At 44.8% G+C, this 27,083-nt stretch overlaps 1 protein-coding gene across 1 annotated transcript in view; it reads right to left on the reverse strand.

Annotated features, from left to right (window-relative positions):
* LOC143934027 (carbonic anhydrase-related protein 10-like) overlaps positions 1-26,429 on the reverse strand; it is an 826,513-nt gene extending 800,084 nt beyond the window's left edge. The window contains exon 1 of the mRNA XM_077457267.1: positions 26,106-26,429. Within this exon, the coding sequence (XP_077313393.1) occupies positions 26,106-26,169 (64 nt within the window). The 5' untranslated portion in view covers positions 26,170-26,429. The remainder of the gene's footprint in view (positions 1-26,105) is intronic.
* Between the last annotated feature and the right edge of the window lie 654 nt (positions 26,430-27,083).

Below are 27,083 nucleotides of genomic sequence, written 5' to 3' on the forward strand. Positions count from 1 at the left end.
AGGCCAACTGCACGCTATGGTGTCGTCCCTAACCAATACGGTCACGGACGTCCAGGCCAGAGTGACGCTCCTAGAAGCTCTCCCAGCCACAACCACCCCTGTTCCGGTTCCAGTCCCGTCACCACTGCCGACAGGTAACGAAGGAACATGTCCCGTGGTCTGTCCAGCACATCTGGTGCCGGCCGGCATTAGGAAGGACATCTTGGACGGCAAGGATGTCAACCTGGCCTCCCTGCTCATTTCGGTACATGACCTTGCAGAAAACAAGGCTTACTCCTGGGGAGACGTCTCCGTAGTCCTCAAAGCTAAGGACCCCAGGCTGAATCGTAAACTTTCCATCCCAGAGTTTGCCCTAGCCTTTGGGATGATGAGAGACGTCATTTGCTCAGCATCCCCTGCCAGGAGGGAAGAGCTGGATTTGTACCTCCACACGGTAGTGGACCTAGGATACAAATACGGAGGCTTCTCCTTCTACGACTATCATCGGTCATTCTCAGCCAAGGCAGCCGCTAAACTGGCACAGTTCCAGTCACCCACAGACTGGAGCCTTATGGACACGGAACTGTTCTGTCGGCATTTTGCCGGCCTTCGTTCACCCCTGTGTGCCATCTGCCAGTCCTCCACCCTAACCGCTTCCTGGTGCGCCAACATACCGGTTAGTCGCCCGGTAGAGTTCCCCTCCACCTCTGGTGCAGCCCTAGGCCAATCAGGCCCTGCGCCAAAGAATCAAGTGGACAAATTTGGACGTACGGTCCGAACCGTAGGAGGAGCGGCCATCTGCAATAATTATAACTACGGCTCGTGCAATTTTAGCCAGTGCCGCCTATTGCACATCTGTGTCGTATGTCACAGAGCGCACCCCAGAAATTTGTGCGAAGTCAAAGCACACAAGGGCTCATGACTGAGCCGCATAGACGTCCTATGCTTGGGCTTCTACCTCACTATGCACCCCACTCCTTCACTAGCCACCTTCCTCATCGGTGGCTTCACGACAGGCTTCCACACCGGCCTCATCTCCTTACCCCACCAGACCTACGAGTGCAGAAACCTCCGCTCAGCAGCCGCTGACGAGCAAGCCATTGACCAACTGCTGCAGAACGAGGTGGAACGAGGCTTTGTCATAGGTCCCTTCTCACAGCCCCCCTTCAATATGTGGAGAGTTAGCCCTATTGGGCTTGTCAAGGGCAAATTTTCTAATAAAAATCGTTTGGTGTACGACCTGTCTGCGCCTCGTTCTTCCCACATTCCCAGCTTAAACTCCTTGATTCCTTCCGAAGAGTTCTCATTAAAATACGCCTCGGTGGACATGGCGATTCAGGCCATCCTTAAAGTAGGCACAGGTGCGTGGCTGGCCAAAGCCGACATATCCGACGCCTTTAAACTATTGCCTATCCACCCGTCCCTCTGGTGCTGGCACGGAATTAAATGGAGAGATCAATATTATTTTGCCACCAAGTTAACGTTTGGCTCTAAAAGCAGCCCGTGGCTGTTCGACACATTCGCGCAGTCTCTCGAGTGGATTCTCCTGCACAAAGTTGGTTGTCAGCAAGTTATCCACTACTTGGATGACTTCCTGCTGATCAAACAGCCAGGCACACCTCCAAGGGACCTCGACAAATTAAGGACCGTCTTTGGGAACCTCAATGTTCCCATCGCTGAACATAAGGTGGACGGGCCCGCGCAATCAATCACCTTCCTCGGAGTCAATCTGGACACCAGCTCCATGCAGGCCAGCCTGCCCCTCGACAAACTGACCCGCATCAGGGCAGTTCTCCACGAGTTTACCCGCACCAGGGGATGTACAAAGAGGCAGCTACAGTCGCTGTTGGGCATGCTCAACTATGCCATGCGTATAATCCCGCAAGGTCGCTCCTTTGTCTCGCGCCTGTTGGTCTACCTTTCTCAGGCACAAGACCCGGATCAAATCCTATGCCTAGATACCGCAGCCTTAGCAGACCTGTTGATGTGGGACGAGTTACTGTCCACCTGGAATGGTATCTCTTTGTTCATCCCGTATATCTCACCTCTCTCGCCACAGGTAGTGACAGATGCCGCGGCCTCCACAGGGTTTGCGGCAATTTTTGGCCACTATTGGTTCGCCGGACCCTGGACTTCTCAAATACTCAGGATCCCTGGGTTTAGTCAGTCGTCATCCATTTTCGAGCTCTACCCCATGGTAGCAGCCGCCCAGCTCTGGGGTCATACCTGGACAGGACAAACTGTAGGTTTCACCACCGACAACCAGGCCACAGCCGAAATTGTCAACAAGGACAGGTCCAAATCTCTCTCCGTGATGTCCTTCCTATGCAGGCTGGTGCAGCTGTCTCTGCAGCATCAGTTCAATGTTTACTGCACGTTTATCCCAGGAAAGTACAACTGTGCAGCTGATGCATTGTCCCGCTTTAATTTCCTGTCCTTCTTTCAGCAGGTTCCCAGTGCAGATACGGTCTCAGCTCCTATCCCGCATTGGTCTCGGTTGACCCTGGACTAGAGCCACATCTACATAGAGCCACTCAGCTCATCAACCATTCACTATCGGACAATACTCTGAAAGCCTACCGGGTAGCCTGGAAGGCGTTCAATACATTTCTGCTCGCCTCCACAGTAGGCACCCCCACAGACGCTAGGCACATACTAGCCTTCACCTCATACTGCCATAATCAACTGGCCTTGTCATTTAATACTATCCGCTTATACTTAGCTGGCATACAGCACTTCCTCTCACTTCAGGATCCTACCAAGCCGTCCATCTTCTCGTCCCACGCGATCCGAGCCATCCTGCACGGCATCCAGAAGCAACAGCCGCCAATAAAAGTCAAACGGCTCCCCATCACCAGTTCCATCTTCAGGGACATGTCCACCATGCTTACCAGTTACCCCTTCGGTGTTCTCCCCAGTCTGGTCATACAGGCAGCCATTTACCTGGCCTACTATGGCTTCCTACGGCCCAGCGAGTTCACTCATAACAGCCCACATACTCCAGTCCTTAGCAGACGTCATCTGCTCCGTCACCAGGACCACTTCATCCTCCACCTCTCGGTAACCAAGACCCAGCAAACAGGCACCGGCGTAGATATCCACCTCTACAAAACCAACAACGCCTGGTGCCCGGTCGCTGTGCTTACACAGTTACTCTCTCGGTTACCCGAGCTCCCGGACTCTAGCCCTCTTTTGCCCTTCCCGGTCAAACCGTTAACAAACTGCCAGTTCATTAAACATGTTAGAATTCTCCTCCGCAACTTGCTCCTCAATCCCGGTGAGTATTCCGGCCACTCCTTCCGCATCGGAGCAGCTTCGTCCGCATCCCGGCACGGGGTCCCGGACCACGTCATCAAAAGATTGGGCAGGTGGAAATCGGCCTGCTTCACTCGGTACATCCCTAACCCACAGGTAGAGATGTCCTGAGCATTCACTCAACTTGCTCAATAAAGGTTAAGCTGGAAACAATAAAAACTCTCTTATCCCTACCTAAGTGTTTTGCCCCCTTATTTTGGTATACCGTCCATTAGACCAGGGCACACTTTCAGGTCCATTTCATATAGGGTATCTCATGATAAGTTTGTATTGTTCGGATACGTATCGGTCATAGGGCTTCAGCCATAAGTAAGAAGGCCAGTATGGTGGCCTGAATTTATGGGAGGAGCCCGGGGGGTATTTAACCAGCCCACTCGCCTGTGGTCTTTGTCGGTTTCCTGTGCGCAATACCCACCCTCCCATCCCCTTTTTTAGGGCATTTATCAAAACATTTCTCTTCAAACACATTCATTTCTAATTACTGGGTATGCCCCCTTATTTTGGTATACCATCCATTAGACCAGGGCACACTTTCAGGTCCATTTCATATAGGGTATCTCATGATAAGTTTGTATTGTTCGGATACGTATCGGTCATAGGGCTTCAGCCATAAATATATATATATATATATATATATATATATAGATATAGATATATATATATATCTATATATATATACATATATATATATAGATATATATATATAGATATAGATATATATATATATCTATATATATATATATATATGAATTACATTGCTATAAGCAAGCATTTTACTAAATGAAACTAAACCATCCAGTTTGTTGTGTTGTGATTAGCTGTAATTGGTCAAAACTAATCACATGGTGAAGATGGGCTATGGTTGGCCCTGTCTGTACCATGTGATCAAATTGATCAACCACAACTAGCAACACAATTGTACACAATGGATGGCATGAAAGGAAGCCATCCATTGTTACAACTGTCACGTGACCTGCTGTGATTGGTCAAGGCAGTCACATGGTATCAGCAGCGAGCTGGTGCTCCGATCAGTCATTGGCTGTGTGTTCATTGGAAGCTGTATCAGTCATTGGCTGTGTGACACCATCCCTGATAATTCATTGGCTGTATCTCGTGGAGGCTGGATCAGTCATTGGATGCACGGCCCAAGCCCGAACAATTGCCGCTTCCTAAAAGGATGTCATATGACGTCCAGTCAGGATGGCAAAGTGACCGCCTGGCCATCAATTGACTATAGACTGGGTGGGAAGTGGTCAAGGTCCTGTAATCTTTTTTATAGCTACTTCCTATCTATGTGCACTGACCCCAGCAATGGCATCATGGCTTTCCTCACCTTATGGTGACAGCAGCTGACTGTGCTTATGTAAAGTTTGTAGAAACAGCCACATGTATTTCCTATACAAAGTCCATGTGGCAGGGTGACTATATGGGAGGACAACTAGGAGACAGTAACAGAAAGTTGTCACCCTATAGCAGTAAGTACCTGAACAAGCACCCCAATGGTAGGATCAACAAGTATTATTTTAATGAAAGTTGCAATTTTAAAAAAATTGTGAAAATGATTTAACATTTTAAAGCTTATATGAGGTTTTAGTAATTGGCTCTACATATACTTTAGGTATGCCTGCAGCCTCTGAAAGATGGACATCTAAGTTATCCCACATCTCTCTGTCTAAATATACAGCTAGGATTTTAGTTTTCAATGTCAGGCTTGTTTCCAAAGAGGTTTTCTAAGCCATAGTTCAATATGTTTCGTTTGCTAAACATAGGCAAATCCAATGTGAATAATTGATTGAGTTCAGTATGAATATTCACTAAGCTAGTTGTATACAGACGTTCAAAGCATTATGAACTCCTGGGATTGCATGCTATGTGGAGTATTCTGAACTCATTACATCAAAAGCTTGCAATGGTTTTTAATGAGAAGCTAAGTGTACAGTAGCTGCGCAACCTCTAAACAAGGTATGTAACGCCAAGCATTTTAGGGGTTAACTCATACCATTGACTTTCGGCTTCTGTACAAATATGCCTGAGGACATTGAAGTGTGTATTATATTAGCTATGCATATTTTATAAGCTAACCTTGAGTGCCAAAAATAGGAATAAGCTAGTAATATGTTGTATGTGTCTAGAGTGCTCACGGTTTGGTTGGTCATATAGAGGCATTTCATTGATTATTTAAAGGGAACCTGTCACATTGTCCCTTATATGTCCCATGGGAGGCACTCATCCATTGCAGGAATATGCCACTGTCCAACTGCAGGGACCATTGCTGGTTCTGTGATAGACACATGACGTACATACAGCTATAGGTGTGCAATGCTTTGGAACTACAACCAGTCCAAAGAGTAAGGCCGCGTACACACGCAGGGACTGTTCACTCAACTTTGTCCGTCAAACAGTTTCAGCGGACAGTCCGCTCAAAATTAGCATGGATGGACTTGCCCACACACGACGAACGAACAGTCCGCTGAAACCGTGCGCGATGACGTGAACGGCACGTACGACGGGACTAGAAAACGACGTCCTATACACTGCAATGCAAACTTCGGCGTGTAAATCCTTTCTGAGCATGCGCGGAACTTAGTTTGACGAACAAGCCTACACACGAGGGGACTGTTCGCTGAAACAAAGTTTCAGCGGACAGTTTTTCAGAATTTCCGAAAAACTTTGTTCAGCAGACTGTCCGCTGAAACTGTCCGCTGAAAGCCCACACACGAGCGGACTGTCCGCCGAAACACTGTTCAGCGGACAAAGTTGAGCGAACAGTCCCCGCGTGTGTACGCGGCCTTAGGTAGAATCTTCCAGCACTGAATAAGGCACTTGGTTGAGGCAAGTAAGGCACAACACGCTCCTAAAACTGAAGCTCAGTTTTACTTCATATTAAATATATAACATACAGTATTTACCATGGAGATCTCATTTTCTTCAAAATCTTTAGATCTCTCTTTTTTTTTTTTTTTTGTAGAATGAATCCCCCCTCCCCAATTCCTGTTCATGTTTTATTTTTTATGTTGCTCAGCCATTGCTTTATTCCTGTTTATTTATGCATGCATTTTTTATTTATTCATTCATTCTGATTTTGTAGTCATTGCCGTACAAGTAGGGTCCCTATCATAAAATCCATAAAACACACCTAAGAAGCATGGATGTTCTACTTTTTGCCTGATTATATAATAAACAATGTAATTTCTACTCCTAAACAGAATAATTTTAAATCTGGGGGCAGGGGGGGGGGGGGGGGCATTTCTATGAATAGAAGATACAGTCAGAAGCATCTCACCTTAGTTATCACTGATATACTGCTCCATCATTTGAAACAGATACCTGCCTTTAATTGCTAAACTCTATCCTCTGATCATACTTACTATAGGCAAAAACTGTAGGGTGTCAGCAGGAGCAAGAGGAGCTTTGGTGGTACCCCATGAGACAAGACTCTCATCCTGACTCAAACTCAACCACCATCAGTCACTGTGTAAATATATAACTCATATTGTCATATTACATCAGTGACTGAGTTTGTACATACATTATAGCAGTCATGCACATTTATTTGTGGTAGTCTACTAAAAAAAAAGCTTAAAGTGGGAGTAAACTCTAATAAATGAATTCATCGCTCTGGCCACTCACAGAGCCACAGAGACACAGAGTCTGTGAACCTAGAAGGAAGAAGGGTGAAGATGGAAGCCCTGTCAGCAGGGAGAGCTCGATGCTGGAAGGGCTTCATTCTAAGTTAAGTTTCACATAATGTAATAGCATGTGATGCATACCAGCACATTATAACTTTGCCTTGCATGTTAAAAAGAAAAATCGCCGGCATTGCTGGGCATCACTGATTTTTTTTGGTACATGATGGTGCCAGTCAGTGCCCATTTGTAGGCACTGATTGGCACAGATTGGGCTGTCATTTGCACATGTGGATGGCCATGGGTTACATACCTGGCCATCCACATGTTGCCCACTTCCCTGGTGGTCCTGAGGGCTTCCCTTGTGGTCCAGTGTGGGCATCCAAGGGGGGCTGCATTGATAAACAATCAGTGCAGACCCCCTGTCAGGAGACCCGCCGATCGGCTCTCCTCTACTCACGTCTGTCAGACGCGAGTGAGGAAAAGCCGGTCAACGGCTTTTCCTGTTTATATCGTGATCACGGCTGATCACGTGGCCAGAGGCTCTTTACCGAGATCGGTGTAGCGGTGTGTCAGACTGACGCATCGCACCACCGATCGCCGCGATGCACGCCCCCACTGGCGTGCGGTGGCATTTTATCCTGAAGGACGTCATATGACGCCCAGTCAGGATAACTGAACCACTTCCCGGATGTCAAGCTACTATTGACCAGACGGGAAATGGTTAAAAAAAAATAAGTCCAAAATAAGAAAGAAAACCAATTCAGCCACCACATCTAAGTACTGGTAAACTACGAGATATGATATTTTTGTTCTTGGGTTTAGATATTATTTTCTTTGCAGGTACTATAGGTCAAATGTGATTCTGCAATTACTCATGAAACCAAGCCCTTACAAGGATACTAAAGCCCTTGATTGCCAGAAAAGAATGGAAAAGCATTTTGTAACATTTTAGTGTATTTCACAAGGAAGACTGACAGATGAGAGATTGCTGAGTAGAAAGATCTACTCCACTAAGGTGAAGAGATAACTGGCAGTTTACTGTTCACCTATTGCAGGGATTAAAATGAGGTGTGTAATTATCTGTTATAAAAGTAAGTGCTCTCTATGTGTGTTCATGTCCATGCTTAGAGTATGATACAAATGATAGAAAGAAGACAAATAAAGGTCCCCAGCCTTATTTCGGAAAGCAGGCTCAAGTGGTTTCTCTAGGATTTTATTCGCATGCCTAATGCCGCTTTGCAGTTTGTATATAACTCATACACTGAAGGATCAATATGTATTTATTAGTGTTTTCACTGAAAAAGAATGAGCTATGAGGCACTTCATAACAATTCACATCCACAATAGCCAGAATAGGCTCCAAGCACTTCTGCAGTGAAGTGCCATGTTCTAATGTAGGCTTTGTTACATTTGTTGCAATAAGAGTGTGCAGTTAGTTTAATAGATTAATATGTGATGGCTACAAATTACCCAAACAAAAAAAAAATACATGCAACAGTTTTATGTTTAAACCATATTGCACATTAAAAAAATATTAAATGCACTCATACTGAAGAAACAACTTTTGCTTTTTTTTTGCATTTGAGCCTGCAAAGCATTGCAGATGTGATCTCTGTATTATGAGTGCAATGCAGAGCCTCCCACAGACCCCTACAGCCCCAGGTCCAGTGGTGGCCGGTGCTCAAAATTTCCTTTTTTCGGCAGCCACTGTGCCCATCAAATGCAGCCACTGTGCCCCATAAAATGCAGCCACTGTGCCCATCAATTGCCGCCACTGTGCCCATCAATTGCTCCCACTGTGCCCATCAATTGCAGCCACTGTGCCATCAATTACAGCCACTGTGCCCATCAAAAAAAGCCACTGTGACCATCATTTGCAGCCACTGTGCCATCAATCACAGCCACTGTGCCCATCAAAAGCAGCCACTGTGCCATCAAAGGCAGCCACTGTACCATCAACCCCAGCCACTGTGCCCATCAAACGTAGCCCCTGTGCCCATTAAACACAGCCACTGTGCCCCATAAAATGCAGCCACTGTGCCCATCAATTGCCGCCACTGTGCCCATCAATTGCTCCCACTGTGCCCATTAATTGCAGGCACTGTGCCCATCAATTGCTCCCACTGTGCCCATCAGTTGCTCCCACTGTGCCCATCAGTTGCTCCCACTGTGCCCCATCAAATGCAGCCACTGTGCCATATAAAATGCTGCCAGTGTGCCCCCTCCATCCGCCGTCTGCACTTACCTGTCTAGGTGGGACAGCTCCTCGATGTCTTCTCCCATCCTCTGCTATGATTGGACGCCTGGCATCCAATCACAGTGCCTGTCATTTCAGCCAATCAGGTGATGTGTAACAGATCCAGGCACCTGATTGAGAAGTGGTTTAGTGTCAGGAAAGTGAATATTCATTCGCTTTTCTAACACCGCTGAGTGACACCTTTTTTTGACATCTATTAGAGCCTATGGCTCTAATCAGGTGCTTCAACCCCCCCCCCCCCCCCCCGCCTCTGTAATTCAGGTGCCCTGAGCCCAAAAAGTTGCCAGGAGCCTAAATAGGGGGAAGTGGTGGCCATAAATAGATTCATGCAATGCACAAATCTATCTATTAGTCATAGAGGGGGTGGCTGGAGGGAGAGGGTCAGCACCCATGCACCCTTATGGACGCACCGCCACTGCCCAGGTCTATACTGATCTTCAGCTAGGGCCAATTCACCACAGCTGCTGTGGGGCAACATTGGTAGAAATTCCAGCACAGTCCCATCACAAAACAAGGCAAAACGCCTTGTGCCCTATGTACCACAGTGCGGTGGTGTGCAAGCTATGTGTTGAAAAAAGTAGACTATACTTTTTTCCAACCAGTGCAGTGTGACACAATCCGCCAACAGAACTAATGACATGTCACTTAATTTGTCACAAAAAAAACAAAGGAAGAGTGTGATACACTGTAATCAATGCATTGGGACTGCAGTTGCCCTGACACATTGCACCACACACCAGCCACTGCATTGTAACACAGCTGTGGTTGTGAATAGATTTTAACAGGAATGGAGGAAGTATTAACGGACTACCAGCGCGGCGATGTCACCACACTTGTAATCCATTGAGAACAACTGTATCTCTGCCACGGTGCCAGGTGGGACTTATAGGTGTTGATTTACTAAAGGCAAACAGGCGGCGCACTCTTCAAGTGCAATTGCTCCAGGACTTAATTAAAAATTAGGTAAAGCTTTACTTGGCAAAGAATACCCAATCATGTGCAAGGAAAATTAAAAAAAACAGCATTTTTGCTTTCACATGATTGGATGAAGGAAATCAGCAGAGCTTCTGTTCATTTACTAAGCTCTGAAGCAACTGCTCTTGCAGAGTGAAACTGCACTTTGCAAAGTGCACAGTCTATTTGCCTTTAGTAAATCAACCCCAAAGTCTCTCCAGCCACAGATCACTACAAATGGATGATGTGGCTGTGCAGGAGGAGCCATGCACAACCGTGCCAAATTCAAACTTAAAGTGGAAGAAATCCCTAACGTTAAAGGGGTTGTAAACCTACATATTTTTTTAACTTTAATGCATCCTATGCATTAAGGTGAAAAAACACCTGTCAGTGACCGGCCCCCCAGCCCCCTAGTTTTACTTACCTGAGCCCTCGAACTTCACCCATGGGGATGTGCTGTCTCTCTGCCTGGGGTTCTCGGCTCTTGATTGGATAGATTTATAGTTGCCAATCAAATCCAATTACGGGAGTGCCGAGGGGCAGGGCCAAGTCCTGCATTCGGCAGCTATGGACGCCAAATGCTGGACTCGGGAGAGCGCCCGCAGGGTAATCCCCCAGGAGAATGCTTCTCCTAGGGAGTTATACGATGCGGGAAGGAGCTACCAACACCACCGAGGGGACCCCAGAAGAGGATGTTTGGGGCCACTCTGTGCAAAACGAGCTGCACAGTGGAGGTATGATATGTTTGTTATTTAAAAAAAGAAAAAAAGTCTTTACAATCACTTTAACTGTTCTTAAAAAAATGTTCCCTCCCTGCTCCTCCTACCTATGCTGCCTAACCTCTATAATATTCTTACCCATTTTTAATCTGCTCTGGTTCTATCACATGATCACACATCTCTGGCGCCACCATGTCAGTGAGTGACTTCTGCATGGGAGAAGAGGGTGTATTGACAACAGCTTGGCCATGTGAACCTATGGGTAACATTACAGTTTCTGCAATTCACAGCCATTGTCGAGCACCCCCTTACACAGAGCTGCAGAATCATGTGACGGAAGATTGAAAATACAATAGATTAGTACACAAATAGGAGGTACACAGATCGGACATTTTTAAGAATAGTTATATTTCAGGCCTTATGTACACAGGTGTATAAATTGATGTTCCAAATATGCTGGGTTTTTTTTTTCTGCCAGAACTTGGCAGAAAAAATTGCCTCTAATGTTGCGTATGTATGTGTGTTTATACACGTATGGAGTTAAATGCATAAATGCATTCTATTGGCCACGACAGTCATTTATTCTGGCCATTGGTATACATTTACACCCATATGTATGCGCCTGTACACATTTATGCAAGTATGGGCGTAAATTATGCTGATAAACTGCTCTGAACACAGGCTCGGGGCATTCTGTTTGGCCCTTGAACACTGCTCTAAAACCTAGATACATAGTAAGTCAGGTTGAAAAAAGACACAAGTCCATCTAGTTCAACCATAAAAAAAAAATATATATATATATATATAATGATAAAATAAAAAATATCATAATAAAATAAAAAATATAAAACATGCCTGCAAATGACACAATAGGGTTTATTTACTAAAGGCAAATCCACTGTGCACTACATGTGCACTACAAGTGCACTTGGAAGTGCAATCGCTGTAGATCCGAGGGGAAGATGTGACATAAGAGGAGGCTCTGCTGATTACCCTCATCCAATCACATACAAGCAAAAATGCTGTTTTTTATTTTTCTTGCATGTTCCGCTCAGATCTACAGTGAATGCACTTCCAAGTGCACTTGTAGCGCACAGTGGATTTGCCTTTAGTAAATAAACCCCAATGTGGATGTACACATTAGATAACCTAGAACTGCTTTCAGGGGTGAAAAAAAAAGAAATGCCAGAGGTAACATAGGTATTTTGCTGTTCATATGCAGATGTTGCCAATGAAAGGAAATAGTAGGTATTCTGGATGATCACCCTTCTTGTAGGTACACCAATAGGGCCCTCTCAGATATCTGGAGACACCAAATGAAAGGAGAGGCAGGTTGTGCATTCGTAAGATGTCTGCTTTATTATATTATATGTGTTTTGATGAGCTGCCTTTGATGTCAATGGACACTAAAATGCAGAAAAAACGTTTAATGTGACCCTTTCTCAAGCCCAAAACAGTTGAGTCTCCCTGTAATAGCAGATGTTGACTACTTACCTTGGTGTCCGGTAAGACCAATCTTCGATCTCTTGCATATCTATGAGTGCTGCCACTACTGTCTATACTTCTGTGTGTTTATGTCCCCCGATGTGCGCTGTGGTTCACAGACACTACATCGCTCTAGGACACAGTAGTAATGTATCAGGCGATGGGCGAAACAACAGAACGCAGCCGGGGCCACACTATCCAACCTATCCTGAAGTGTTGGACAGCAGGACTGGTAGCTCTACAAGAGAGTGAAGATCGGAGTCACTGCCCTCCAGATAGATAAGAATGTAGCACCTTCTTTACAGTGTGGCTCTGTTGGAATTTTTGTATCCTAGAGACAGAGTCGTTCCCGCTTGGCAACAGTGCGATTCCAGCCTTAGGGTCCATTTACATTTGTCCCTTCCTGTGCGAGGTGTTAAAGCGCCTTGTATCACACATTAATGTGCATTGATTTATGGCAGCCCATTCTCTTTGAAATTACAGCAAAGCACGGGAACAGACCAAAAAACAGGCATGCATTTATCCTGACGCAGTTCATCATAACCTTGGTATCGCTGTTTTGTGGTGCGCTCCAATGTTTGTGCGTCAGAGCTGTGTTGCCTTAGAACTTTTGGGTTCAAAATGATTGGCTTAACAATAGACTAATGCCACATACACGACCGGACTTTTCAGTGGACTAGGTCCGATGGAATGAATCTGTCGGATATTACGATCGTGTATGGGCTCCAGCAGACCTTTTTTTCCCCAAAAGTCAGACGGACCTAGAAATAGAAAACATGTTTCAAATCTTTCCGACGGACTAGAGTCCGATCGAAAAATCCGCTTGTCTGTATGCTAGTCCGATGGACGAAAACTGACGCTAGGGCAGCTGTTGGCTACTGGCTATGAACTTCCTTATTCTAGTCCGGTCGTACCTCATCACATTTGAATCTGTCGCACTTTGGTGTGCTTGTGGGTGGCCAAGTCCGTTAGTTTGGAAAGTCCGTCGGAACTCTGTCGAAAGTCCGTTGGGAAGACTGTCGGACCTAGTCCAACGAAAAGTCCGGTCATGTGTACGCGGCATAACTCATCATAATTTGTGCCAGGGCGGATTTGATTTAAATCATGATTTCAATCACTAGTAAAAAGGCTTGATTTAAATCAACCCAATTGAAAACATAATTTTTAGCCACTTGTCAACCAGCCACCTTCATTATACGGTGGCAGGTTGCACATTGCTGCAAATCGCTGTAGGTGTACGTGGGTTTCTACGATGTGCATGGCTGATTGCCATGATGTCCACCGGCCAACCCCCGATCGCTCCACAGAGAGCCAGAACAGGGATCTGTCAATGTAAACCGACAAATCCTCGTTCTGACAGGGGAGTTAGAAAGAAATCTGCTGTTCCCAGTGATTAGGAACAGCTATCTCTCTCCACTCCCAGTCAGCTCAGCCCCCATACAGTTAGAAACACTCCCAGGGAACAGACTTAACCCCTTGATCGACCCCTAGTGTCAACCCCTTCCCTACCAGTGACATTTATACAGTAATCAGTGGCTATTTTCATAGCACTGATCGCTGTATAAATGTCAATGGTCCCAAAAAAGTGTCAAAGGTGTCTGATCGGTCCGCCACAATGTCACAGTCCCGCTAAAAATCGCAGATTGCCGCCATTACTAGTAAAAAAAAAAGAATGAATAATAAAAATGGTTTAAATATGTCCCCTATTTTGTAGACGCTATAACTTTTGTGCAAACCAATCAATGTATGCTTCTTGCCATTTTGTTTACCAAAAATATGTATAAAAATACATATTGGCCTAAACTGACGAAGAAATTTCTTTTTTTTTATTTGGGGATATTTATTATAGGAAAAAGCTAAAAATATTTGTTTCTGTTTTTTTTTCAAAATTGTCGCTCTTTTTCTGTTTATAGCGCAAAAAAATAAAAACCACAGAGGTGATCAAACACCAGCAAAAGAAAGCTCTATTTGTGGGAAAAAGAGACATCAATTTTATTTGGGTACAATGTCGCATGACTGCACAATTGTCAGTGCCGTATCGCAAAAAATGGTCTAGTCATTAAGGGGGAAAATTTTCCGGTCTGTAAGTGGTTAAAGAGCAACTGTCATCTCTGTTCTGCAGTTGCTCCACCTCCGACCCACTGCCGACTCACCAACAGTCCCATTCACTTAAATGGGATGGCTGGTGATGTGGAAGTGACACAACAAGGTGAGGTACGTTGGGGCAGCAGGTGAGTGGATGCCCACTAAGAGGCGCTGCCATGATGGATCTGAAATGACAGGGGCTGTTTACATGTAAGGACTCATTCTTGCTGGCAGTTAGAATCTTTAATATTTGCAAACAAAATGAAGGTTTCCTATTTAGAATAATAAGCTGTCAGGTTAGTAAAACAGCGATATCAGAACAGATTTAATCATACAGTTTGTAGTGTACATACATTTTCAAAACAATAGGATAAAAAAATATTCCCGAACTTTGTTTTATCTCATGGTTACTTTGAAATTGTGTGAATGCATCAATGCAGTGCATGTTATCTCAGCTTGCAGAGCTTGGATTCATTGAATGAGTTTACCAAAAAAAATGTAAATATTGCATACAGCCTTATGCTACATAACTAAGCTCCACTTCATGCTGAATGAACTAAATTATTAATGTATCTCAAAAAGAAAACTATCTTTCGATTTTTTTTACTCCAAAAGCATTTTATTAACCCCCCTGATGGTATTCCCGAGTCTGGCTCGGGGTGGAATTTTCATACCAAAAGCGGTATCCCCGAGCCAGACTCGGGACTGCATCGCTGGATCCAGGAGGACGTTTACTCACCTTCTCCCTCGGATCCAGCGTTGTCTCCCCGCTGTACGAGCGAGCCGTGTCTCGCTCGATGCATCACATCGCCGATCTCCGTGCCCTGCGAGCGTTGCGACGCACGGGGACGGAGATCGGCGCCAAATTCAAAAAGTGAAACAAACAGTAAACATACAGTATAATGTAATCTTACAGATTACATTGCTGTATGTAAATATTTCACATCCCCTTTGTCCCTAGTGGTCTGCTCAGTGTCCTGCATGCAGTTTTATGTAATAAAAACTGTTCTTTATGCCTGGAAACTGGAGATTGTCCATAGCAACCAAAACTGTCCTTTTACATCAAAAATTGTTTTAGACCAGCTAGAAAACAGCGATAATAAATTAGAATCACTCGCAGAATTGAGCGATAGCAATTTGTGGGGAGATCCGTCTTCAAATATTGAAAAGTAATGACAGTGACAATTCTGCAACTGAGAAAATTTCAGTGTTTTTGATTTGATTACATTATTGAATAATTTTTATCATTGTTATATTATTATTTGGTACAATTATTTATAATTATTTATTATATTATAATTTATGATTTCATTTTTCAAACTTTATTATACCCGGGATGTCTGCTAGACTCTGGTTTGGACAAATTTAAGTGAGTTATTCCTAAGAATTGCAGGACTACAATATAAAACGCCAAATTTTCATGCAAAATAATGGTACCGCTTTTAGCACCTAAAATCCGAAATAATCGTACCGCCAGGGAGGTTAAAATAAATTTGATAAAAATCAAAAAAATCAGATTTGAATAAAAAAATTAATGAAAAAAATCAGATTAAATGAAAAAAATCTGATAAAAAAAATCATAGATTTTTATCCACCCTGCTTTGCACACATTAACACATATGGTATCACAACACACCAGTAAAATGTGTGTTTCATTCCTTAGTGGTTTTCTTTACACTAACTGTAAAGCTGGCCACTATACAATCTGATTGGATCATGGCTGTACCATCTTCTTTAGATTGTTATTATTATTATTTACTATTATTATACAGGATTTATATAGCGCCAACAGATTGCACAGCACTTTGCAATATAAAGGGAGACAATACAACAAACATACAATTTAATACAAGAGGGTTAGGAGGATCCTGCTCCTGCGAGCTTACAGGGGCTGATGAAACAAAAGGTAGTAACGGTGAGTGATGAACTGATGAGAGAAGAGGAAGATCTGGCTGTTAGCTGAAGGCAGGATAGGCCTCCCTGAAGAGATGAGTTTTCGGGGATTGCCTAAAAGTGTACAGAGTAGGAGATAGCAGGACAGATTGGGGTAGAGAGATCCAGAGGGTGGGAGAGGCTCTAGAGAAGTCCTGGAGGTGAGCATGGGAGGAGGAGACAAGGAAGCTGGAGAGCGGGAGGTCTTGGGAGGAGCGAAGAGGACGATTTGGGTGATATTTGGAGACAAGATTGGTGATGTAGCTTGGGGCAGAGTAGATGGCTTTGTATGTTATTGTAGATTATGGACAGGCCCCTGTACTACATAGCTGATGGAAGAGCTAAAATAGATTGTACAATCAGAGTGTATAGTGTATAGTCAGCATTAGTTATCTTCATGTACAATTCATATAATAATGTCACTGCATGAAATGCAAATGCAAAATAGGTTATAAACCCCAGAAAGCTCAAAAACATTAAAGAAAATATGATTTTAGGAATTGCTGCCACATGTCTAAATGCTTTAGTATATGCTGCTGGGAAAATCAGATTTGTTAGTGAATCCGCCCTATGCATACTCTCATGGCTTTGCACAACTCCACATACATCCCACATGTGAGTCTATGGTTTGCCAACACACCAAAAACAGAAATGGTAATTAATGTCTTTTCATATTCACATCAGACCTGGTGCCAAAGATTGTCTGAACCTAAGCAACGCTAAACTTACGTGACTGATAACATTTTACCTATATAAATACAACATCATTCGCTGCAAATGCAATATAATTATATTTACAAATATGCATAACTATGATCACCAGCTTTAATTAGAAAATAGTAAACTACATATTAATCATTAATTTCAAATAAAAGTTTTTCAAAAGGAAATAAAAAGCCGCAAAAGTAAATATATGGATTACTAGCAATATCTATTTCAAGAACTTGACAATTAAAGATCTGAAACTGTAATTATAACTTGTTTATTATTTATTCATGTGAAGCTGTCTTCTTTTTCCGTTTGTACACTTCCATTAACTATGAAGCAGAGCCGATCACTGTACTATGTACTATGGAAAGATTTCCTCCATGGTGCTGATCTACCAATATAGTCATTCGCTCCTTAGGCTGTGTCCACCTAAAATATCCAATCAGGTTCAGGATCATTTAAAAAAAATCTTTTAAAAGTAAAAATCTCATTATACATTGTAGAGTATAGGTATATAGCTGGTTGGGGTGTGCAATCTCTTGGACTTGATCAACAAAAAATATATATATAAATAGGTTTTTTAAGCACAAATTAAAGAAAGAAATGTAAGCACAAATGAATGCACCTAATGTGTTAAGATGTGTTTATGGTACGTTAAAAAAGGGCTTGCCGGGCGCCCCCTCTGTGTAGTTTTTTTATTATATGGATTTTTATATCATCTCGGGTAAAAATTCTCTCCAAATATATCTCAAATCCACTGTAAACACCATAGGAGCATTTGTGATGCGTTTGTAGTGCTTTTGTAGTGCTTTTGAAACGTGTTTACATTGATATCAATGAAAGTATTTGGGGAGCAGCAAAGCCTGGCAAAGAACACGTCAGTCAATTTTAATGTGACGTGACACAACGCTAACACAACCGTGTGAACAACACTGGCACTGCAACGCACACAATTTTGACAGACATTCGCGGAGCTACCAAAATGCTCATGAAACACCTGTTTTTGAAGCTAGCATAAAATCCTAAGGATTAGGTTAGTTTTGATCACAGGAGAAGGCACTAAGGGTAGGCAGGGCTGGTGGCAGCATAAGGCAGCATAGGTAGCTGCCTTAGGGTTCCAGGATGGGGGGGGGGGGTAAATTCTACTTGCTGGGAATTCCATACTTGCCAACTGCCCTGCCTTTTCCCTAGGTATCCCGCCTCAGCTGTGTACTTAGCTATGTCCCGGGAATGAGTGCAGCCACACATTTCTGAACATGATAGGTGGAAAACTGTGTAGCCTGAGACCCCTGCATAGGCTTGAAGCGCAGCCATTTCAGTGGAGTATACCACACCTGGAAGAGTACTATACTACGGCATCGGGGGGGGGGGGCTGGAGCCCCAAATTGGTCCCTGAAAAGCCCTGAGTCTCGGCCATTTATAAAACAACTATTAGCCCTAAAGTCACCCTAGAGAGTGTGGTGCCACACTGCGCATGAGTGGGGATCGATCTAAGCAGCGAACACAAAGTCCGGTCCCGAGCGATGCCTAACTCTCACTGGACCAGTGAGACATCCATCATAGGTGCTGCCATGTCCAGGAGGCGCAGGTCCAGGTAGGTCAGTGTGGGTCAGTGTATGTCAGGTAGGTTAGTGTGTGTCAGGTAGGTCAGTGTGGGTCAGTGTATGTCAGGGTAGGTCAGTGTGGGTTAGTGTGTGTCAGGTAGATTAGTGTGTGTCAGGTAGGTCAGTTCGGGTCAGGTAGGTCAGTTCACGTCAGATAGGTAACACTCTCCCCTGGTACCAGACTCAGACTTTGGGCTCAAACCCCTGGTCTTTTTGCCACCTAACAACACCCCTGCCCTCCCCTCTCCACCTTCATCCTACTGTACATGTAAGGAGTGGGGTGATGCATGATTCCTGGGCACTCCTCGGCTAATCTGAAAGAAGATGGGCAGAATGGTAATGGCACAGGTGTGCTGGGAATGGATGGAGTGTTTGGAAGCATAGTTGTGCTGGACTGGGAGGGATTGGAGTTATGGGTGTGCTGGAATAGGTGGAGATGGAACCAGAAGTGTGCTTGAGAAGAAGGGGCCAGCTGGAACTAGAGGTGTACTGGAGGAATGGGACTTGGGGCACAGGTGTGCTGGGGGGGGGGGGTTTGAGGATATAGGTGTACTGGAGAAGGGGAGGGTGGAACTTGGGGGGAATAGATGTGCTGAAGGAAGGGGGGGGGGGGGTTGGGGCATAGGTGTGCTCGAAGAGGGAGGGGGAGAAATTTAGGGCATAGACAAGCTGGAGGAGGAAGGGAAGTGGGGACATAGGTGTGCTGGAGGAGGGGATTGAAGGCAAAGTTGTGCTGAGGGGTAGCATTGGAGACAGAGGTGTTCTGAGGGAGGCAGAAATGTGCTGAGGGAGGCATTGGAGGAAGAGGTGTGCTTGGGTGGGCATTGGAGGAAGAGGTCTGCTGGGGCATATTGGTGCCGAGTAGTGTGGGGGGTACAGAGGTGTGCTGGGGGAAGCAGTGGAAGGGGTATACTGGGGGGGGGGGCATCTGTGAATAGGGAAGAAGACCCAAAGGCTATTAGCCTCCGTAGGATAAGTTTAGGGACTAGAAGAAGATGGAGTATACCTGCACAGAAGATTTCTCCAGGAGATCCAGCTGCTTGGGATAACCTTCATTACTGGTAAGCAAACTCACTAAAGCTTAGAGATTTGTTTTTTTTAACTAAACTTCCTCTCATCAAAAAATTTAAAGTCTACAACTACAAATACTGTAGCTGCTGACCTTTAATAAAAGGACACTCACATGTCCAGGCATGCAGCGTCGTCCTCAACCAGGCATGTGTGAGCCATGCTGCGGTTTGTGAATGGTCCTACAGTCTTCTGGGTCCTGTCACAAGTTCAAGCAGTGAGGGTTTTTTTGAATTAGGGACGATTAGGAAGCCATGGTCTGGTAAGACCATGTATTTCCATCCCTAGGGACTTTGAGTTCAAGTAGGCCTTGGGGAGGGGGAGAGGAGAACTTGCTAGACAATCTGAGCAGAAGTGGGAACAGGTACTGGTCAAAACTAGGTATCCGCTCCCTACCCCCAAAAAATGACATGCTGGACATGTCAAGGGAGGAGAACTTAGAACGCAACTTCCCCTTTTGAGTGTAGTTTCAGTTTAATGATACCCCTGTTATAGAAGCACGTCTATTTTAAAAGAAAGCCATGCCCCTAATTAAAGTTAATTTTTCGACTATAGTGGCTGGCTGTACACACAGCAAAAAAGTGCCCCTGGATTATAATTTTTTTAAATGTTGGCAACTACAGGAATCAGATTTTTAAAATACCTGTCTTTTGAGCCCTCTCTCTTACCGGGTGCAGCATGGTGAAGGTTTTGGTTTGCCTCACTTTAAAGTGAAATTCAAACCTGAATTCTACTTTAAATAGTGCCAGGTGGTGACAGGATCCCTTTAATTGACATAGACTAGGTGTGCTCTTTGACGGGGCTATGAAAATCTTTGGACTGGATGGGCAGGAACAAAAACCCACAGGGCTCAAAATTTCAAGTCTGGAGCCATAGCCAGGCCTTAAGAGTTACTCACCAACAGTTGCCCCACAACCCCCTACCCTGCTCCTAAGTTCACCCCTAAACACGCCCTCAAAAATGATCTCATGAAATTACACTGTTAAATGTGAGGAGAGTCAGCTGGATCTCCTGCTCTGACACAACTTGTATATGAAACATCGGCCACTGTCAAACAAAGTCCCACCTCTGTGTTATTCGGATGGCTCTCCTTCTGGCAGAAGCGGTAAAGCCATCAGAGCGGCCCGGGGGCAGGGATACCCCTTGTGGGCTGCTCTAATGGCTGCACTGCTTCTGCCAGAAGCGATCAGCCAGGAAACTGTCAGCCCGGTCTGCCCCTGCTCTACACTCACCCTTCACTAATTTCCACTCGCCAAATGTGAGCAGGCGAGTGGAAATTTTGAGGGCTGGGTAAAACAACCCCAATATATATATATATATGAAAGAATGACTGCTATGTTAGTGCTGGACACAGTAAAGCCTGGATGATGGTGGTAGTGCACAGGAGGGAACTGCAGTATGTTGTATGCTAAAAATTCTTCCACTCAATTAGCTTTTCAAGAGAAGTACTGTCCTGGAACAGGTAAGTACCACCACTATTCTTACAAAGAGTGTTTTTTTATGAGTTTCTTAACCACTTGGGTACCGCGCTATTGCAAAATGACGGCAATAGCGCGGACCCACATTTTCGGGACTTTTCTATTGACGTAGTCCCGGTTACGAGCGGCCTGCGCGCCCCCTGAGGGGCGCGCGCGGCGCGCTCTGTGATCGGCGAGTCCGTGAGACTCGCCTGATCACCGATCCGTGTAAGGGGTCGATCCCGACCCCTTATCACGTGATCAGCTGTCAGCCAATGACAGCTGATCATGTGATAAAACGGAGCCGGTAATCGGCTAGTATTCCTCCTCGCGCTGACAGCGCGAGGAGAAAAAAAAAAAGCCGATCGCCGGCGGCCGTGTTCGGGACATCAGTCCCGATCACGGCCAGCAATTTAAACGGACACCTGCCCCCTGCCAGTGCCCACCTGCCACCCGCAGTGCCATCCTGAAATAAAGTAAGTGCCCCCCTGTCAGTGCCACCCAGCAGTGCCCATAGTGCCCACAGTGCCACCCAGCAGTGCCCACAGTGCCACCCAGCAGTGCCCACAGTGCCACCCAGCAGTGCCACCCACAGTGCCACCCAAAATCTGCCTCAAAGGTGCTGCACCCCAGTGCCGCCCATCAGTGCCAAGCAGTGCCGCCCATCAGTGCCCAGCAGTGCCGCCCATCAGTGCCCAGCAGTGCCACCTATCAGAGCCACCTATCAGTGCCACCTATCAGTGCCCATCAGTCCCATCTATCTGTGGTACCTATCAGTGCCCATCCGTGCCACCCATCCGTGCCACTTATCCGTGCCACCCATCCGTGCCATCTTATCTGTGCCCATCTTTGCCCATCAGTGCCGCCTTATCTGTGCCCATCGGTGCCGCCTTATCTGTGCCTATTAGTGCCGCCTTAACTATGCCTATCAGTGCCCACCAGTGCAGCCTATCAGTGCCCACCAATGCAGCCCATCAGTGCCCACCAATGCAGCCTATCAGTGCCGCCTAATCAGCGCACTTCAATGAAGGAGAAAAATGACCCGTTTGCAAAATTTTATAACAAACTATTAAAACATGATTTTTTTTTTTTTTTTTGCATCTTTTTTTGTTTGTTTAGCAAAAAATAAAACTCCAAGCTGTAACTAAATACCACCAAAAGAAAGCTCTATTTGTGGGAAAAAAATGATAAAAATTTCATTTGGGTACAGTGTTGTATGACCGCGCAATTGTCATTCAAAGTGCATCAGCGCTGAAAGCTGAAAATTGGTCTGGGACTGAGGGGGGTTTAAGTGCCCAGTAAGCAAGTGGTTAAAGCAGTTATTCACCCTGAAAACAAAAAAAATAAAAGTCAGCAGTCCAAATATTGCAGCTGCTGACTTTTAATAAGAGAACACTTACCTGTCCAGGGATCCAGCGCTATCCTCATCCTAGCCAGCTCTTTGCCAATCTTCGGGGCAGGATCCGTCGTGTTTACTTTGGGAAACTGTACTGCACTCTCTGAATGATCCCGCAGCTTTCTGCCCACTCCTCTCCCCCAAAAGAGAAATGCCAAAACCTAAAGAAGAGGGGAGGAGGAGGCAGACAGCCAAACTTCCCCTTTTGGGTGAAAAAAGCTCATATTTTCACTGATTCCTGTTGATTGACTGAAATTCAAGCTATAGGTGGTCCTGTTGCCACCACCAATTGGGAAATTGAAGGAGCCTTAGGGTGGAAAAAAGTCAGCTGAACTGTGACTGAAGCCAATCAGCTGCAGTCACAATTCAGGTATTCTGACAGCCGGGTGGCATGGGTATGCTGTCCCTTCAGAGCACATGCCAGTGACGTCACCAGCACCATCGATGTGCAAGTTTAGGAGATATTCACTGTACCTATAGGTAAGCCTTATAGGCTTATCTGTGGGCTTATCTGTGGGTACAGGTTCAAAAGTGAAGTTTGTCTCCACTTTAACTATGACCATCTTAAGTTTAGGGTTTAGCCTGGAAGAGAGGTAAGTGCTGGGGATACATTAGGAGGTGCATGTACTAGGGACATTTTTGTGCTGTTGGATTTTGTGCTGGAAAAAAATGAAGAACAATAGCCCACTGCCAATATGTGGTTCCAGAAATTTTTTAGAAAAATGGCTGAGTGTCCTCGAAAAAATACACTTTCCTGCTTATACAATGGGGTGGTGCAAAAAGCACTGATGATTTCCAAGTGTTGCAAACTAAATCAACCACATGTAGGAGCTGATCTCCTAATAGAATCTATTATAGAACAATGGAGCTGTATTATATACAGGACACGGCGTCTCATCATTGCTTCCTGCACTGTCTCGTTTAATAATCAGTGGGGGCCTCGTTTTAATAAAGGTTGAACACAAGTGACTTCGAAGTTTCTGATCATGGTGGCTTGCCAACAAATTTAGCCTGCAGCATGGAAGTGTTAATTGTGAGCATCCCTATTATGCATCCCTAGGGATCTATAAACTGCCTGGAGTTTCCTACAGCACGCTGCCTTTTAGCTGTACATTGCATGCTATGGAGGCTCTAGTGCTGTGCTCATTTCATAGTAGGGAAATCTAATTCTATGAATGATGTACTGCACACCAAATATACATTTATTATGAACAGCTAAATCTGCTGGATTCCGTCTTACAAGCTCAGCTATAATTGTATGCATTTGAGTCTGACATTTGGAATACAGGGCAGCAAACTAAGCCACTAAAATGCAATGAGTAGTATAATTCGTATACATTTTATAACATGATATAGTTATTTTGTTCATTTAAATATTCTGCAGCACATTACAGAAAACTTTAAACCATGCTAGTTGCTTCTAATGTAATGTCCCTATACAGCTCCCTCCTGCACACACAATGAGGGTAATTTGGACTCTTGAAGTATCCATTACGGTGAAATGTTCTGCTTAGCTTGTTATATCATGTCTATTAAAATGCACAATTATGCCAATTAAAACCGTCATAGGCGTGTATGGAATCTGTACAAACATCAAATGTGCATAAACTATACGCAGCTGTAGAAAAACTAACAAGCCAATGAGAATACTTTGAATACTAACTGTTGGGTGGAACTGACACATTTAAACCCCGCACAAGTAAAAAATGATAAACGAGGTAGCAACTGCCCTGCCTTACCGTATCCAGGGATATGTAAAGTTATCCTTTAATTATTATTATTTTTTTAATCAAAATGTGGTTTATGTAAAAATTCAAATAATGGGCAAAGTGTAAAAAACCAACAAATCTTATTTTTTTTTATTAATCTGTCTTGTGTATATTAAAATCTGATTGGCTGCTATGAGTTACAGCTTGCCCATCCTGAACATTCTTGTATTGCTAAAGCGTAAATGACTTAGAAGAATTTAGGGAAGTGTCGCCGTTCCTCCGAAATAGGAGAAAACATTGACTGACATTTTCACAGAACTTTAGAGCATTTTGGGATGGAAAAGCAGCTTTGAAATGGTCAGTCATATTGAGCATCCATCCTGCCAGAGAGATTGGATTACTATTAGTAAATGCCACATGGGATTTGACAGGCATTATGCCGGAGAGTGACACCGGTCACTTTGTCACCGAACTGACAGAATTCCAACGACTTTACTGGCAAAAGAGCTTATCATAGAACAGACAGCTGCTCTCGACTTTATTCATTCTTTTGTCATTCCCATTGTAAGCGGAACCGCCGTTGTCATCATAGATCAGCCTGATTTGCACTATTGGTCATACATTCATTTAGAAATATATGCATCAGCTATTTCTCTTGAATCACCTTCAAGCTTCTTTCATTATTCTGGGGTTCCATTGACAGACCACTGATCTTCTCCTGGCTGCTTATTTCCCATTACAAGAGCTTTTTGCTCCCTCTGCCCTATTATCTTTTGGCGAGCTTTGCAGGAAAAGAAATGAGACTCCAAATTGTCAGAAACAGAACTTGAAAATGTAATATATTAAATAAAACAGTTACAACAAGTCTTTAGGTCCTCCATTCAAGCCCTTTTAAAGATAACAGATTCCATGAAAAGATTTCCCTATAGACCACCCATAGCCTGATGTCTTTGTGAAGGAGAAGGGACCCTTTAGGCAGAGCTGCAGAACTTTACTCCTATCCAATGCCATTGTTTCTCATCTATAATGTCATGTCAGCCATTTCTGTCCATATTGTGCATTTTGAAAGTTAAAGCAGAACCCTGGAGAAAGTAGAAATCATCTCTTGTGATGGAGCTGGCCCACATTCAATGGTTCAATGCTTGCTTAAATCTTGGGTACCACAAACCCCTCTGGGCTACAACATGGGACCCCACAGCCTCTTCTCCCCTATGATCAGATGGTCAGATTCTGACATCATCAAGACCCGTGTGAAGCCTATAACCCTACAATGGGTGTGAGGACCATGGGGGTCTACCGGGAGAGCCAATAATCTAGTATGTAAAATCACATTTGCCATTCCCCAGGGGTGTCAAACTGGTGGTCGTCCAGCTGTTGCGGAACTACAAGTCCCATCTGCTTGTAGGAGTCATGCTTGTAACTGTCAGCCTTGCAATGCCTCATGGGACTTGTAGTTCTGCAACAGCTGGAGGACCACCAGCCTAGACCTAAATAAGGATTTAACCCTTGCAGTGTGTGGGTAGCTTCACTACAAAATATATTTTTTTTACTTTTCCCAGAGTTGGGCTTTAAACTTGGGCGGTGTGAAAGAAGTCCTTTCATCAGCAGCCTTGTCCATACGGTTCCAGCTTAGGAAGTACTTGGATGAGCTGCGAAACATCTCCACTATTGAAGGACTGGACCACCTGGATGAGCAAATACCATGACCTGGATAAAGGAGAACCTTCACTCACAGCTGACTGCTATATGAAGGGTTAGCCTCTCAGCTGTGAGGAGGGCGGTGGGTATCCCAGCATGCTATCACTTACCTGCTGTGTAGATTGCAGTGCTCGCCTGAAGGATTAGCACAGATCTCCAAATAAATTCCGGCATTCTGCTGCTGGTTATCCCTTCATCGCATGGAGGAGGCTGGATGACAGCGAGATCCTCATCAACACAAAAAGAGGTTGAGAGGAAAGAAGCGATCGGAGGAATGAGCTTCTGGTGAGTGATGTGCGATCATCAGCGGGATACCCCGTCAGTAGTCCCCTGCTCCCTCCTCAACTCCCTGCCCGGCTATGACTGCCGATCTCTCCACAATAAACCTCCCGCTTTGATTTCTTTCCTTCGCTCCTCCTTATTCATTCCTTCTCTTCACTCCCTGGATCCGTACATCGCAGGAGCACCCTCCCCTCCCCTCCCCTCTCCTCTCCTCTCCTCCGAATACATCTCATTCACCCTCTTCTCTCTCCTTCTTACATAATGCATGTCAGATCTTCTACACACTGCATCTTCTCCCCTCCTATCTCCACATCTCATCTCCGCTCCGACCATTTCTGCTCCATTTTCCTCCACTTTTCTCTGTACTTCTCTTCTCTTCCCTTCTCACTTCTCTCCCCGAGGATCCCAAATCAGTACTGTGTCACCCCAATCACGGCTCATCAATGTCAGCCCCGGAACAACGTCCAGCCAGGCATAGTCATCATAGGAGAGGAGAACACCACCAGGGATGGAAGATTACTGAGATAGGAGAGGAGAACACCACCAGGGATGGAAGATTACTGAGATAGGAGAGGAGAACACCACCAGGGATGGAAGATTACTGAGATAGGAGAGGAGAACACCACCAGGGATGGAAGATTACTGAGATAGGAGAGGAGAACACCACCAGGGATGGAAGATTACTGAGATAGGAGAGGAGAACACCACCAGGGATGGAAGATTACTGAGATAGGAGAGGAGAACACCACCAGGGATGGAAGATTGAGGAGATAGGAGAGGAGAACACCACCAGGGATGGACGATTA

Source organism: Lithobates pipiens, unplaced genomic scaffold (assembly GCF_037356315.1).
Source record: "Lithobates pipiens isolate NorthernLeopardFrog02 unplaced genomic scaffold, aLitPip1_a1.2 Scaffold_27, whole genome shotgun sequence".
In the NCBI taxonomy this organism is placed as follows: domain Eukaryota; kingdom Metazoa; phylum Chordata; class Amphibia; order Anura; family Ranidae; genus Lithobates; species Lithobates pipiens.